This window comes from Punctularia strigosozonata (genome assembly GCF_000264995.1).
Source record: "Punctularia strigosozonata HHB-11173 SS5 unplaced genomic scaffold PUNSTscaffold_3, whole genome shotgun sequence".
NCBI lineage: Eukaryota > Fungi > Basidiomycota > Agaricomycetes > Corticiales > Punctulariaceae > Punctularia > Punctularia strigosozonata.
Genome location: NW_006767435.1, coordinates 1,379,871 through 1,395,248, shown reverse-complemented (window position 1 = coordinate 1,395,248; position 15,378 = coordinate 1,379,871). Strand labels below are relative to the sequence as shown.

General features: G+C 52.8%; 4 protein-coding genes across 4 annotated transcripts; 2 read left to right on the top strand and 2 right to left on the bottom strand.

Annotated features, from left to right (window-relative positions):
- Positions 1 to 1,504: 1,504 nt before the first annotated feature.
- PUNSTDRAFT_131752 (uncharacterized protein) lies at positions 1,505 to 2,007 on the top strand (the record flags this gene model as incomplete). Its single annotated transcript, XM_007381057.1, has 5 exons — positions 1,505 to 1,517; positions 1,573 to 1,617; positions 1,669 to 1,674; positions 1,741 to 1,926; positions 1,979 to 2,007. The coding sequence occupies 5 exons, from the start codon at positions 1,505 to 1,507 to the stop codon at positions 2,005 to 2,007; spliced, it is 279 nt and encodes a 92-aa protein (XP_007381119.1).
- Positions 2,008 to 2,698: 691 nt separating this feature from the next.
- Positions 2,699 to 6,026, bottom strand: PUNSTDRAFT_62212 (uncharacterized protein; the record flags this gene model as incomplete). Its single annotated transcript, XM_007381056.1, has 10 exons — positions 2,699 to 3,363; positions 3,406 to 3,794; positions 3,845 to 3,977; positions 4,033 to 4,209; positions 4,262 to 4,656; positions 4,713 to 4,873; positions 4,925 to 5,081; positions 5,140 to 5,333; positions 5,386 to 5,760; positions 5,817 to 6,026. The coding sequence occupies 10 exons, from the start codon at positions 6,024 to 6,026 to the stop codon at positions 2,699 to 2,701; spliced, it is 2,856 nt and encodes a 951-aa protein (XP_007381118.1).
- A 2,692-nt stretch (positions 6,027 to 8,718) lies between these two features.
- Positions 8,719 to 9,505, bottom strand: PUNSTDRAFT_131750 (uncharacterized protein; the record flags this gene model as incomplete). Its single annotated transcript, XM_007381055.1, has 4 exons — positions 8,719 to 8,872; positions 8,949 to 9,312; positions 9,362 to 9,425; positions 9,479 to 9,505. The coding sequence occupies 4 exons, from the start codon at positions 9,503 to 9,505 to the stop codon at positions 8,719 to 8,721; spliced, it is 609 nt and encodes a 202-aa protein (XP_007381117.1).
- A 1,755-nt stretch (positions 9,506 to 11,260) lies between these two features.
- On the top strand, positions 11,261 to 14,627 carry PUNSTDRAFT_131749 (uncharacterized protein; the record flags this gene model as incomplete). The annotated part of the gene is made up of 9 exons (XM_007381054.1): positions 11,261 to 11,500; positions 11,551 to 11,781; positions 11,833 to 12,005; positions 12,062 to 12,190; positions 12,250 to 12,356; positions 12,408 to 13,999; positions 14,058 to 14,455; positions 14,510 to 14,551; positions 14,600 to 14,627. The coding sequence occupies 9 exons, from the start codon at positions 11,261 to 11,263 to the stop codon at positions 14,625 to 14,627; spliced, it is 2,940 nt and encodes a 979-aa protein (XP_007381116.1).
- Positions 14,628 to 15,378: the final 751 nt, after the last annotated feature.

The window sequence follows — 15,378 nt, the reverse complement described above, 5'->3', positions numbered from 1 at the left end:
CATTCCTGACCATATCGGCAACGGTTACCGGTCTGTGTCATACCAGCTACGACCGTTTCATGTCATACATACAGCCATGATCCTGTGGTTGCATACGTTCCTCCCGCCGCGCTGCTTCATCATCCGGCATATACTCTACCTTCCTCGTTGATGTCCACAGCCTCTCGCTGGGGGGAAACACGCCGCACTGGGATGGAGAACCCGGCTTGACCGCATACATGGCATCTCCAATTCCATTCTTGCTCGTTCCTAGCTTATTTGGTACGCTGCCCCCGCTCACGGGTTATACTTAGATCCTGAACATTCCTGATCAGATCGTTACCGGTTTGTGTCATACCAGCCACAATCGTTGCACGTCAAACATACAACCATAATTCTGTGGTTGCATGTGTTGCTCCCGCCGCGCTGCTTCATCCTTCCTCATACCGCATATACTCTACCTTATTCGTCGACGTCCGCAGTCTCTCACTGGGGGGGAACGCGCCGTTCTGGGATAAAAACCCGGCTTGAGCGCATACATGGTATCTCCAACTCCTTTCTTGCTCCTTCCAGGTTTATGTGGTATGCCTCCACTCACATATTATACTTAGATCCTGAACTTTTGTGATTTCACCGGCTGCGCTCCGTTTTGTGTCATACGGCGGGCAGACTACCATCGCACATCATACTTGCTCATTGCAGGCCTTCCGGTGCGCCCGCCTCGTTCACATATCATACCCAGATACTAAATATCAGTGACTTCGCCGGCAGTTAGGGCCTTAGTTATGCGGCTGCGCAACCGTGCCTCAGGCAACACCTGTGTAACTGTTCCGGCTCACGTCGTAGGTTTGGTTCGCACACCTGCGTTTGCCTGCAGATCATACATACATCCTGGACCTTGTAGTCTTCACCGCCGACGATACCGGTTCGTGTTATATTGGCGCGCAACTGTCGCAGATCTTCGCTCCAGCCGGACACGCATCATACAAGACAAGTATTACGGTGATCAAACATAACACGATGTCACTTCGTTTGGTACGCATACGCCACGCTCATGGGTCATACATATAATCCAAACTTCTCATCTTCGCAACCTCGCATTGCGCGCCATTGCGTCATACATAGCCTTACAGTAGCTTGTCGCTCGCTCGCTTCTCTTCCCGCTACGCATCTTCTGGCGCTTTCATATAGATATCCTCCGTGTAGTTTTTGCATCCACTTGCTCCGAACACGCATCATGTCAAAGTGAAGATATCGGGCACGTTGTCAAATACTGCACACCATGGCGCTTCATGGCTCTTGTCCTGCCCCTTTAGACTAGTTGGCATCCATCGACAACTCCGGCGCCCGTCAAACAATCGCAGGACTGCAACCTGTCATACATGGTACAACATCGGCCCTGAAGACAGGTTATATAAGTGTACAACTTCCACGTACTCTACATCTGCTCTCTTCCTCCCCGTGCATCTCTTCCCTCCCTGTCTTGTTCATCCTACAGCATTGGCTCCCACCTCTTCCGCCTTCCATGTCGTTCCTCGGTGAGTAACCTGAGTATCGTATACACACCGCAAACTCATCGTTTCGACCGGCCAGGCCCCTCAAGCGTCACCTACAGTCCGCCGTCCCTTGACCCCCTCGGTATGTAGCCATTTTGCTCCTCCCGCAGCCGCTACTGACTGTGTACCATAGATTTCGGTGCTGGATGCGCTATATGCCGTCGACATTCGGTATGCAGACATCCTGACTCCTCCCACCGGTTAGAGGGTCGGACGCTGGATGTGCTATGTGTCGTTAACATTCGGTATGCAGCCAGTCTTGCTCCTCACGCAGCCTTCCCTGATCGTTTGCAAAAGGTGCCGGCGCTGAACGGGCTATGCGTCGTCGCCATGCTCCATTCTGCTTCCCATCACATCGGACGTTGGATGTGCTATGCGTCGTTAACATTCAGTATGCAGCCATTCTTGCTCCTCATGCACCCTCCACTGATTGTTTGCGAAAGGCGCCGGCGCTGAATACGCTATACGTTGATGACATGCTCCATTCTGCTCCCGTCACATCCCTATTGTCCAGATTAGCCGCTCATCTATCACACATGCTATGACATCAGACGCAGACGAGTATGCCTTGCGTATATGTATACTTATACTATGCTTGCATGAATGAAGTATACAATGTGCTATAGGCACATAACATTAGATGGAACGATGTATGTACCTGGTAAGGTTGCTGTCGTGTTCCGAGCACAACACGTGCAACGTGTACCAAGGGCACAGTGTTTGCGACGTGTGCCGCAGATACAACGTTCACATTGTGGCCCGCGAGTACGGGTTCCGCAACCTGGGCCGCGGGTACAATGTCTGCAGACGTGGGCCGCGTATGATGTTCACGGATGCGCCATGACCGTTGTTGTATGGGTACAGACTAGTGATACATACAAAGTAAAGATAATCACGATAGCTTGCCGGTTGTCTCGTCCTCCTCTGAATCGTCTGCTTCTGCCCCTACGTCGTCATCATCAGATGATGTTTCGGTGTTGTCCGGACGCGCTTTAGCTGAGAATGTGGAGAACGTGGTGAGCTATGAGATGCCAGAAACGGAATTACTGCTCACCGGCCTTGGCAGCCGCAGTCTCTTGGCGCTGTCTGCGTTCGCGCAACCATTTTGCCAGCAGTTCTTCTAGAACTATCACAAGTAGCGTGCCAATATATCGTGTTAATGTTCAATGCTCACCTGAATCCGAGGGCACCAAGTCTTCGTATTCTAGGATCCAATCTTGACCGAGGTTGTGGTGCTTCAAAAGTGGGATCCACCGACCAGCGAACACCTTCGCAAGGTCAAGGTGAATATGTGCTTGCCGTAATCCATATGCTCGAAGACCCCGAGCGATCCGCGAGCCAGCCGCAAGGAGTGTGTCTTTTGACTTGACCCTGCACGACCACTGCTCCTGCCACCATTGGGACTTGTTTCGCAGAAAAGTCAGTACTCGTCGCATTTCCTCCCGAAGCAGGACTAGCTCCTCGTCGTGCCTCAGAACCCTCGCACGCTGCCGCGCCCATTCACCCCGAAGGTAGAGCTCACCACCCTTCTTGTCCGTCACTTCGGTAGACGTAGCACCGCTGGATTGGTCGCCGGAAGGAAGAGTCCATATCCAAGATGGAGTGCGGTGCCGCTCTGATTTCTCGTTGGGGATTGCGTCATCACGATAAGGACCACGTAGATCGTCCTTGCGAAGCTCTTTATATCGCGAGACCCAGGTACCGGTGGGATCAAGTCGTGAAAGAGACTTGTATGCCATGCGATAAGAGTCCGCCGCCAGCTGGAGCCTACGTGACACGATATCAATGAGACTACGAGATCGAGTCCCTTCGCGTTGGCCTGTACGTGCTTCTGGTGAGATAAATGTTCGACCTCTGCATGTGGACTTACTGCCAGCGGTATGCTTCGTCTTTTGCCTGAGCGTCGTCAACGTTCGAAGATAACGTCGAACATTGATGAGGCTATCCTTCATCATTGCGTCAGCAAACCGTCTCTCGGTATCTGTGACTCCGCCAAGGCATCCGCAATCCCGGCGAGGCTCGTCCAGATCCGACGGCAACAGTATCGGGAGGTCTTCAGCTTTCTTCGTCATCCCAGACCCGTCCTCTCCACTGAGTTGCTCTGACCGTAGCGTGATCGAACCGGGCATATAAACATTTTGAACTTCGTAGAATTCGAAGGCCCGGCGACGGAACGCGGCACGTTTCTCCTGTAAATTTGCCTTCGCCCCTTCATTTGCGCTACTTTTGGTATCATCTCCGTTGAACTTGAGTTTGCGTCTGACATAGCTGTGTAAGTAGACGATTAGGAGACAAAACAGAGTACTCACCGCTGAGTGAGTAAGGCGAAACCTTGTTGGATAAACGCGCTGGGAGAAGTCTGATGGAGCGCTGTCTTGTTCGAACTTGTATTCACCTCGTCTTCCTTCGCAAGTTCCTGACGGAGTTTGTTGACGCTGATGGCTATATAATGGATTGTGTGAGTTCCAGTCGATGTTTGTGAAGCTGCAACTCCCACCTTCTTCAATCTCTTCGTATGGGTTTGGTTGGGATGGATCGGATTCCCAACGATGAATCATCACCTCCCAGCCTTTGATCGTCTCCGGCTCGAACCGCTGGGTGAAGTCAGCGAGGACATCGCGATGCTTGAGCCCCTCCTCCATGGTATTGACGAGCGATTTACGAAACGCGTCACCTGTGAACTTTGTTGATTCTCAAAGAATTGCCTAAGTAAGTGGAGAACGCACCGAAACCGACCATTTTCCGGAAGTTCCAGTGGCTCCAATGGTCGTCGAGGGTGAGATGCCGCGCACTTCGGCCCATTTCCACAGTACTTGTTGCTAAACCCCCAATATGGGCCCATTCCTGCTCCACCGTCTCTCCATGCGTGAGCGCACAAAACATGTGTAGAAGGAAGTACAGTTCTGTCCTGCACTTGGTCTTGTGATCGCGGATGTGCATGTTGGGAATGAAATATCTGATTTTCATGCCGCCGAGGGATGCGAAGGGAGCCGGTAACTTCATGTGTCTTCGCCATAAATTTTTCTTCCACTGGCATGCAAGGTCGTAACTGACAGTGACGGGGATCGACACACCCGTACGTTTCAGCGCGTTCCAAAAAACATAATCGATGGTAACGAATCTGTGTGATTTCGAGTAAGAAAGGTGCCTGATGATGCATGACAGCGAAAGGCGTACTTCTCTCCACGCTGTAAGTCAGCGACGCCGCTGGGTAGCATCATTGCATGTCTACTGCATTTTGCAGCAGCTGCGCCTGACACCGCCATGACATCTGTCCGCGATTTCGTAGCGTTGATACTTTTGATTGCGCTGAAGTTGGAGTCGCACGGATCCGGTTGCTAATCGCAACAAATTTCAGATGCGGCTATCTCATACAGTTGATAACTTACCTCGGGTTCTTCGACGTAGGCTGCAAGATGTTCTTGGTATTTTTTCTCCTCCACAAAGTAACCCTCGCCGCTTCCTATATCCGCATCGTCGGTGTTGCGGTTTTTGTTCTTCAACTTGAAACATGCGTCCAGCGCGACGAACTGCGTGTATAACCATCTACAAATCAATCAGGTTTCGCTTAGGGGGCATTAAAACCGCTGAATTAGACGCTTACTTGACTTCTGGCGGGTATTGCTCCCAGTTATCCGGGAGATTCCAGAGCGGCTGCGGACATGCCGGGCAGAGGACAGTCAGGGCTCCTGATGGGACCTCCGAAACCCCATTTGGGACGTGCGCACGTCCTGCTCGCTTGAGGCGAAGCAGATAAAAATATTGGCGTGTCGCCAAGGTTGCTTCATGATAGCGGAACTGTGAGGTAGATTATGATCAATCAGAAACGGGATTTGCTGTGAGTACCTACCACACGGTCTCGAAGTCCAGCGCTGTCAGTCGTGTGTATTATAGCCAACAAGAAGTCGTGAAGGGTTATCTTGCCCTGAAGTGTGAGCCGGTGGAAGCTATCCAGAAACCGAAACGTGAACGCGGTTCGCGGCTGTTTGCTTGAGGCAGGGTAAAGGCCGATGTTGAGAAGTTGGTCGCGCGCAGATTGTACATTCGGGAATTTACATTGACAGTATGATAGGTTGACGTAGTGATATCCGGTGGTATCGAAGACCAGGAAATTCTGGTGAGCCGGGACGGCTTGCGAGCATTCAGAGCCGTCGGGGTGCCCTAACTGAATTCTGAGGCCGAGTTCTTGCAGCGTTATCGACTGGAAGCAGTCATCCTTCCACGCCTTCAATCGTCGTTAGACATACACGCCGAAAATCGATGCGAACAGCGTATGCGCACTCTGATATTATGGTAAGGTAGCCATTTATGCGACTCAACGAGGCACTGTGCACACAACATGCGATCTCCGTGGCAGTCTTCGCATCGGTATACGCCCGGGTTTGTGGTCCTGTGGCACTCAACGCAGGGAACGGGCTGCTCCGTGGGTATTGCTTCCCGTGCGATGAGATTGTCGAGAAATTTCGCGCAATGCGGATGCCATGAGCGCATACGGCTCTTCAATGGGGATCAGAGTGGATATAAATAAGAATGGGCAACTGAACGTACCCCGATTGTTCCTGTCTTCAGTCCATCGTCTTTACGAGGCCGTTTCCGCGCTTGAGCTAGAGGATCAGGTGGAACAACATCCTCCCAGCCGTCATTGTTGCCATGCTCGCAAGGGTCCGTCCCGGTTAGGGACTCCGGGTCGGGAGAAGGCGTATGTGCCCGCTTTGTACTAGAGGTTGATGCAATAACGCGGCCGTCTTTAGCTGGTCTGAGCAAGATAGATCTAGGAATGTTAGGCCGCGCTCGACTGGAAGAATCACTGCGAGTCGGTAGGAAGCTGGGTAATTTCTTTCTCTTCGGAGCCATGTATTTGTACGAGAGAATCGGGGGGTTTGGTGAAGTCCTTAGACGACGCGCAACCAGAATGCCACGTGCATCAACAGTGGTGGGAATATGCAACTGCATACGTGAGGCAATTGCCCTAAAGCGGCGCAGCTCTCCCTCATCCGTCACATCGATACATTGACAATCTGCGGTCGCTTTGAGACATGTCCATGTAACATGGGCTGATATTTCCGGTGTGTAGACTACTCTCCATTGTGGTGTTCTGCTTATCAATGGGAATCCAACATTTACCGTGTATCAGTTCAACAAGTCCGGCAAAAACTATTCGATCAGGTCATCGCTTCGTGTGCGGCAGCTTCCGGGAAACAGATGTACGGAGTCACCAAATCCCATCACTATGAGCTACTGAATAACTATTAGAGCGTCATGTGTACTGACAGTTGTGCGAGTATATCAGAATGTGAGCAAGCCATCTAGCCTCAAGCGGCGCTCTCCGTCACCAGTTGCATTGAGAATTGACGGCGTCGTGGAGCCATGTCTGCGTAGCATCGACACAGACTTCCGGTGAGCAAACTAATCCTTATCGTGACATTCCGCTTATTGAAGGGAAGTTTGATAAGATCCGCGTAACGGTCCAAGGTCCCCTCAAGCTGTCAGCTCGATCGCAACGGTGTTCGACAGACTAAAGTGTTACGCCATCGTTTCCTCACCATTCTGCGACTCTGGATAGGTCGTAGAGTGCCACATATGTACTGACAGTTGTGCACGTACATCGGAATGTGGGCAAGACATTCAACCTTGTGTCACACTCTCCACGATTGGCAGCGTTTCGGTCTACAGCGTGTCAGAGTCACGTCCATAAACCAAGCAACAAAGTACCCAACGCCTATGTCGTTTAGATAACTCGAAAGATAGCAAAACCGCTCCGAGCAGAGCGATTCATTTCCCTATCTGTTCATCTACCGGAGTTCCCGTCTCTATCTTCAACAATCCGGCATCACTTGCAACTTCCTAACAGCTCTTCCATCGTCGGGGCGTCGAGACTAGATCGCCTAAGCTAAGCTGCAAATACCGGACTCTAGCCATCAATGCTGTGATGTAGCAATCTTCTCAGCTTCGTCAAGGTCTATATCTCGTCTGTAGCCGCGAGCATTCCGAGACGCAACGGCACATCATCATGGCTATTCGTCTCATACCAGCAACGAATACAACTTCCAGTCCTCCCACAGTTCTCCTGTCACCAAACATGGATGCGTATGCTAATCTGCGAATAACGGACTCTAGTCATGAACACTGTGATATTCGTAGCTTCGTCAAGTTCTATCGCCTGGAGACGCGAGCATTCCGAGACGCGACTGCACATCATCATGGCTGTTCATCTCGTACCGGCAACAAATACAACTTTCGGTCCTCGCGCAGTCATCCTAAGCTACAAATAACGGGCTTTAGTCATCAGCACTGTGATGTAGTGATCTTCTCAGCTTCGTCAAGTTCTATTGCCTGTAGCTGCAAGCATCCCGAGACGCATTGCACATATATCATCAGGGCTATGTGTCTCATGCCGGCAATGAATACACTTCCACTCCTCGCGCATTCCTCCTATCACAAGACATGAATGAGTGTGCTGATTACAGCTCTGTGACGTGCAGTGTTTCGAAGAGAATGTCATCTAGATCACCGACTCTGGCTTATATCACAATCCCTATGTCCTGTGCCCATTCTCTATGTTACTACAATAAAGCATGCGATTAAGATGTTAGCTTTATCATGCTCGAGTCTCCGTCTTCACCCACCCGGCGTCACTCCCAAGTCGCTGGCAGCATGTTCATCCTCAAAACATCGAGACTGTACTCTAAACGATGAATACGAGCGTGCAGTCACCAACACTGTGATGCAGTGTCTTCGTGTAGTTATATAACCCGCAGACGAGAGCACTGTGCGTTGTGCGTAACATACACCAGCAGGCATGTCTGTATTATGTCGATGTATCACATTCGTGCCCTACTCATTCTTCACGGTGTAACAACGGGGCTCTGCAAGGCGCGCAAGCTACTGATCTCGCGTGGATGATAGTTCAGATTGGGTATATTGCACGAGTATTGATCTACGAACTACATTTTTATGAAAGCAGGTGTCGGGGGCTTCGAAATTGGGGACTAGTGAGTCAGAGGGGGGGGATGAACATGGGGGCAACAACAACGACTACCTAACGTACATGCACACAGCGACCAAGCTTACGGCACCAGCAGGTAGCGTACATACACACGGATCAAGAAGGCGATGCGCGCGGGGGAGGGGAGTCATAATGTACACATATGGTCCGAGCAGAGATCCTCAGCCTGCAACATGTTCACACGATGATGGAGACGCGGCCGGCCTGCAGAGCGATGGCGTAGGCATCCTCGGCAGCTTGGCGAGAGGTGTGGCGGCGATAGATCGCGCCAGGCACGCCGCTCACGAGCGTGGAGACAATGTCCCTGTCCTCGAGTTTAGCGAAGGTGTAACTACAACTACAATAAAGTGAGAAATACTTGCCAGCTGGAGAAAACGCCAACGGAACGGCCTCGTATCACCGTATACCAGCGGATATCGGTCTCGGCAAGAGTGACCTCGTCACAGGGGCACGAAGACTGACTGCCACCTGCATTACTACCGGAAGCAGACGCGGCGGTCGATGCGCATGCAGAGGCCTTCACGGTGTGTACGTTCGGCATGATCGGGATAACCGTCGGTCCGGATGTTTGAACGGCAATCGAGCCGCCACCGCCGCCGGACAGGGCTGCAAGGCTGTCGCGAAGCACATTGATAGCAGACGACGTCGTCTCAGCGGCGTGAGTGGGCCCAAGAGGCGGCGAGTAGACGGTAGGCGGAGGTGGATGCGGAGACGGAGGCGGCGGTGAGGAAACTTCTTCCTCGTCTGTGTCCCCGTCTCTCTCTTGCGAGTCTGTACACGAAGATTCAGAACTAACAGAGCGATAGATGCAGCACCTTACCAAGATACAGGCGATTGATGACGTCGGCGAGATGGGCGATTAACTCGTCAACTTCGGTGCGACGCTGTCAGGAAACAGGGGGTTAAGCACTGTATGAAGTACGATAACGCTACGCACGGCTTTGCCACGGCTTGACTTCACCATGGCTGCAGCGGAACAAGAGTGAAAGCGATAGAAACAGAGGAGCGGGTGCAGGGAAGGAGCAGAGACAAGGGCGCAGAACTGGACTACCAGGGCGAACGCGGCCGGTCTTATACCGCTATGGACGAGAGGACCGCGAACCACAACTTTAATTGACTTGTGCAGCAGCAGAAAGCCGCTGCGCAGGCGCCGACCCCAAACTCGGTGTTGCTTATGCTGGAAACAGTGATCGTGGGAGCACGCCACACACGAGGCGGCTTGTGTCTGGCAAAGAAATGTCAAAAAGGGCGGCATGGTAAGTTGATCAACGTTTCCGACGAACTCGTGTCCACCCTATTCCTAGGCGAAACCTTGGGTGTCGACGAGAATAGCAGCGAGGGAGCGGCAAACTTGGGTGCTGCCAGAAGCCGAGGAGCATGAGTATGAAACACTGCAGGTCGATATCAGCGAACATCATTTGCTGCGGTGGGCTGGTCATACAAGTTACCCCAAGTGGATTCAGGTCATCTAAGCTACCACAAGTTGATGATTCTGCAGTCTCAAGCCCCGTCTCCGGCGCAACAAGAAACAGGCATAGTGAAGGTCGTATCCTAGTACGATCTCCGCCAAGCTTGAGAAGTGCGTGCCATGCGGTGACCTCGAAACGGTGCAAGTTAGAACGAGTTCTCGGTAAAAACACATCTACAGACGAGCCTGAGTTGTTCGATGTTGAGATAGCCTCTCTGGGCAACAAAGCCGTGATGACGTTCAGGTCATACACATTGCCTCAAGTCAGGGATTCTGCATGCTCGCAACTGAGTCGTTTGATAGTGATTCAATGCGGTGAAGCCCGTCACAGCCTCGAAGTCAAACGTGTTTCCACAAAGTCGGAGACCTGCAGGCTCCAGAGCGCTGTCTTCTGCGCACGAAGAAGCAAGCGCTGTCTTCTGCGCACGAAGAAGAAAGCGCGGCAGTTGCGCGCTTGAGTATGATCTTCGGTGAGCTAACCATGCGGCGACCTTGAAACGGTGCATCAGATCGAGGTTTTGGTAGAAGAAGAAAACACCTTCACAGACCGGTTGGAGTTGCTCGATATTGAACTAAACTCTCCGAGCGGCAAAACCTGTTATGACATTTAGGTCATACACCGCCGCATATCACTGCAAGCTCGCAAGCCTTGCCTCTGGTGCAAGAAGAGGCAAGTGCAGTAAGGCTCGACTCTGAGTATAGTTTCCGACGATCTGAAGAAGTAGTAGTTACCATGGGGCCCTTGAGACGGTGCAGATCGTGTTCGAGTTTTCGGTAAGGATATCTCTACTAACGAGTCCGAATCGTCCGAGTGGAACTAGCCTCCGCTAGGGCAAAGCCCATTGCGATATCGAAGTCATACACGTTGCCATATTTCTGCCCTGTACGACCAAAGCCGTGTCTCCGCCGAAATGAGAACAGGCGCAAAGAGGATCGTCTTAGGTATGATCTCCGTCGAGCCGGCGCAATACGTGCCGCGAGAGGGCTGAGGGAGCCCTCGGCAAGCACGTTTTTGGCAAGCATCATCGAACAAGCAACGGTGAGTCGCTATTTGAGGTAAACCTACTGGCGAAACAGAAAAATAAATCGGAGCATGAGTGAAAAGCCAGAACCGGGAGGAGCGACACTTGCTGATGCATATAAGATTGCCACGACTCACCGAACCATCCCCCTCGCCAGCGACTCCAGTCTACCACGCCGGCACTTTGTTATATCTACGCTTGGGTTTTGACATATTGTGCTCTTGTCGACATGACGAAGAAGCGAGTCTTCACTGACGCGGAGGAGGAGTGGATGGAGAGTCACATGGACGATTACCGTGACAACTCGTCACAACGCAACCTTGACGATTGGTTCCTTACCTTGGCGCCCCTCTGGTTCGCGTCATTTCCTGAGCCGCCCACGGCCCAGGAGCTTGCAAGCTGTGGCGGTAATCTCGGGGAGGCGATGGCGCACCCAGACTGCGTCCAGCGCCATTCGAGCCGCATGGATGTAAGTAAACAACATTCACGACGTGAAATCTAACTAACAACCATATGTAGCAAGTCCGAAATTGGTTTGGCAACAACTGCAGGGTTCGCGCGTCCGGTCCCGCCATAGCCGGTTTAGCGCGTCCGGTCCGATCTCGCATTCTCCAGCCTCAGCAAAAACCAAAAAAACCTCAGCTTTACCAAGCCTGGATCCATGTCGCCTTGTCTCATCCGGAGACGAGAGCCGTTTTTGACGCGGCTTGGGAAGCAGCGAAGAAATCTGGGTGGTCGAAGAAAAATTCGGTACGTAATCATGCTTACCGTCGAATCAATAACTGACTTAACATCGGATAGCTCAAATTCCAACGCCAGTTCGCCGAGGAGAGAATCCCGACGACCGACGCCGACACCATGCGTGCTGTGAACGAATATCACAACAGCGGCTATCTATTGAAAAACCAAGCCCTTATCAGTTTTGACGACAATGCTGAGGAAGCAAGATATCAGCAGGCTCTCGCCAAGCAGGAGTTCGTAGGGATTGCCATTTTCTGTGTTCCACGTGCTAATGCGATCGATAATCCAGGGCTCTCAATAATCTTCCTTTCACGTTGATGAAAATGGCCGACAGCTGGTCTCTCGAAACCGGATGGCACATCTCAATCATCGCAGGTGGCCCCTTGCCCACGCTAGGTGGCAAGATCAGGACGCTATAGTAAGTCCGCTCGTTGCATTTGTTCGCATTTCTAACTGGTATCTTGACGCTTCTCACAGCTATGGCTCGGGTAAGAACCGCCAGGGTAAAGAATTTTCGGCAGCCAACCCCGCGTTCAAGGATCAATTTGAGGGCGCATTTGCCGCGTTCTGTGACGGATCGTGGAGTACGTTCTCAACCACTACTCATGGGATTCTGCGTCTGACTTCGGACGTAGCTAACGCACAATGTGCGGAGTTGGATATTCGGCCTAAGGAGGAGCGCAACTCCCCTGTCGATGCGGGAGCTTCATCCTCGTGCAAGGCGGGTAGTCCAGCGCTCGACACATCTCCAGTATCTACCCCTCCAGGATCCTCTCCGCCCGCTTGTGCCATCTCCACCGCCAAAGCTCCTGCTGTGGTTACCAACGAGCGCGAGCCGGCTCCGGCCATCACAGCTACCACCGAGTCCTCACCAGCCCCTGTTGATGTTACCACCGAGTCTGCTCCACCATCCGACAGGACTACCGCCAGGTCTCAGTCAGATGCCGCCCCGACTCCCCGGTCCTCACCAGCTCCCGCCACGACTACTGCCATCGAACCAGTTCTCGCCGCGACTGCCCTCGGTTCCCCACCGGCTCCTGCCGCGACTGCCCCCGGGCCCCCACTAGCTCCCGCCGCGACTGCCCCGAGTTCCCCACTGGCTCCGGCCGCGACTGCCCCGAGTTCCCCACTAGCTCCCGCCGCGACTGCCCCGAGTTCCCCACCGGCTCCGGCCGCGACTGCCCTGGGTTCCCCACCAGCTCCCGCCGCGACTGCCCTGGGTTCCCCACCAGCTCCCGCCGCGACTGCCCTGGGTTCCCCACCAGCTCCCGCCGCGAATACCGCCGGGTCCCTAGCAGCGCCCGCCGTGCCTACCGCTGAGGTTGAACCAGGTCCCGTCGCGGCTACTGCCGAGTTCGCGCCTGCTCCCATTGTGCCTTTCATCGATAACGGACCACCTCTGCCCCAGGCTTCCGACTATATATTTCCTCCCATTGATGGCATCGCCCCTGTCTCTGGCACTGCTCAAGCTGCCTTGGGCACTATTCCTCATCTTGGACTCCCCGCTCGCCAGGTTCTGCAACCCCTGAATGTTGATATGACTTACCAAAACGCTGAACAGTTTCCGTATCCGAACACCACGAATTTTGACATCATGGATCCAACAGCTTTCAATTCCGCTTACCCTCAAGGTTATATGGACCAGTTCAATGCTCTTGCTATGTTCCCCCAAGATTTCAGTTACATGGACGCACTTCTTGCATTGCCAGATGTCCCTGAGCATCCGATCGGGCCTGTAGTAGCTCTCCATCCTCCGAATGCATCCGTACCTGATACCCTTGCCCTGCTGCCGTCTGCTTCACCCGTCGCTCCCACCACTTCAGAGTCATCTACCATCACGCCAAATGCCGCAGAGTCGACGTTGTCCGCCCCTCATGTCGATTGTAACCAGGGTGCTGACGAGGGCACGGCGGCTAATGATTCCACTGCGGCCAACACCCCACCGTCAGCAACTACCTCCCCGAGTCCCAGCACTGCCCCCGTACTCACGTCCGTGCGCGCGTCAAAACGGACACCCAAAATCAAGATCAATGGAAATGGGTTCGTTGTTGACTTCTCGCTGTCGACCGCCGATCTCGTGAAGCACATCCGGGCGTCATCGGACCTGCCCGACTATTTCGTGGACACGATTGCCTTTGTCACAGATTCCACCTCACAGGCCGACTTTCACGCCATGCTTCGCGCTTTTATATTGTTCGAAGCCAAGGGGCGCTTCGATAGTCGGAAGGTAAACGTTTAAGGACATAACATCGTATGGAGTCGCAGCTTATTGTTCTTGTACCCAGGGAAGCACGACGTCCGCGATGCGACCGTCATTGACCACCAAGTGGCTCTCGACGAAGCGGACAGACTACACAGTCGTCAGTACGGATCCCGCCGGCGACCTACAGGCCTGGTTTGGGTGGTGGACTGCGCTTCAACCCGAGTGGCGACGGCGAGTTGCCACATCGCTCTCCCGCGAGGCTCCGGCCAACGCCGCCTCGGACTTTCCGGAGATCAAGACTGGAAAGAACGGGGTGGTTGCAGTTCTTTTGACTTTGGTTTGGATTTTCCTTGGTGCTTCGGCGCAAGGCGACTCAACGGTCTGCAACCGAGTCACCCAAGCGGTTGATGATGTCACATGGACGCTCACCATGGTAACGCAAGGGCGCGGGGAGATTGAACCCGCGAAACGGCCTCGCAAGTATGTTGCGTTAATTACGCACAAGTCGTAGATGCTGATTGTCCTCTTGTATAGGCGAGCGGCCCCTACTAATAACGAGAACGTGAAACCTACAAAGTACGTGGTTAGTACATTCATCGACATGATATTGACATACACACATAGGAAGAGGCGCGAATCTCGTTCCACATAAACAGCGGCCATGTCATACATACCTCCTTCTCAGTCTTGGTCTCGGTCTTGAACAATGCCTCGCTCATCAAGTCGTACCTGGTGTATTTTATGTTCGTTGACATTTTCCTTGCCCCCGCGCGCTGCTTCTTGTACTTTAAGATTGCACCCATGTTATTGCACCCTCTCCTATTGTACGCAGTATCTCTATACCAATGAAAACATGATCTGTGTAGAAATGAAGTTCGCGGAGTGAGTTCAAATCGAGCACGGGCATCGTGAATAGCAGCAATGTATTTCACAACGACGGAAGCAGCACAAGCGATAAGGGGATTGTTGATGAAGTATGACACGGTTATGACACGGTTGGGAGCAACCCGGCGAGCATGGAAATGGTGATGCCGGAGTGTATCTGACGGGCTGGTAGAAGAGCGAAGACATAGTGAGTATCTGCGGGAATACATATGACCGTGCGGTATTGCGACCCCTTGACGATCGGATGTTGTCGCATTGTATTTGACGAGGCCACAACTGGCGCAGGAAACGACAGGGGTAATGTTGAGGAAGCATGTATGACACGGTCAGGAGTGCCCTGGCGACAGACGCAAATTGGCTGCAGGGGTTTGTTTGACGGACTGGAAGCAGAGCGGTGACGGATTAGGGATCATTTTGTGGAAGTATGTATGACATACCCAAGTATAGCGCCCCCTCCTGACGATGGTTGCGTTGTCGCAATGTGTTTGACGAGGCTGGAATCGGCGCAGGAGCGATGG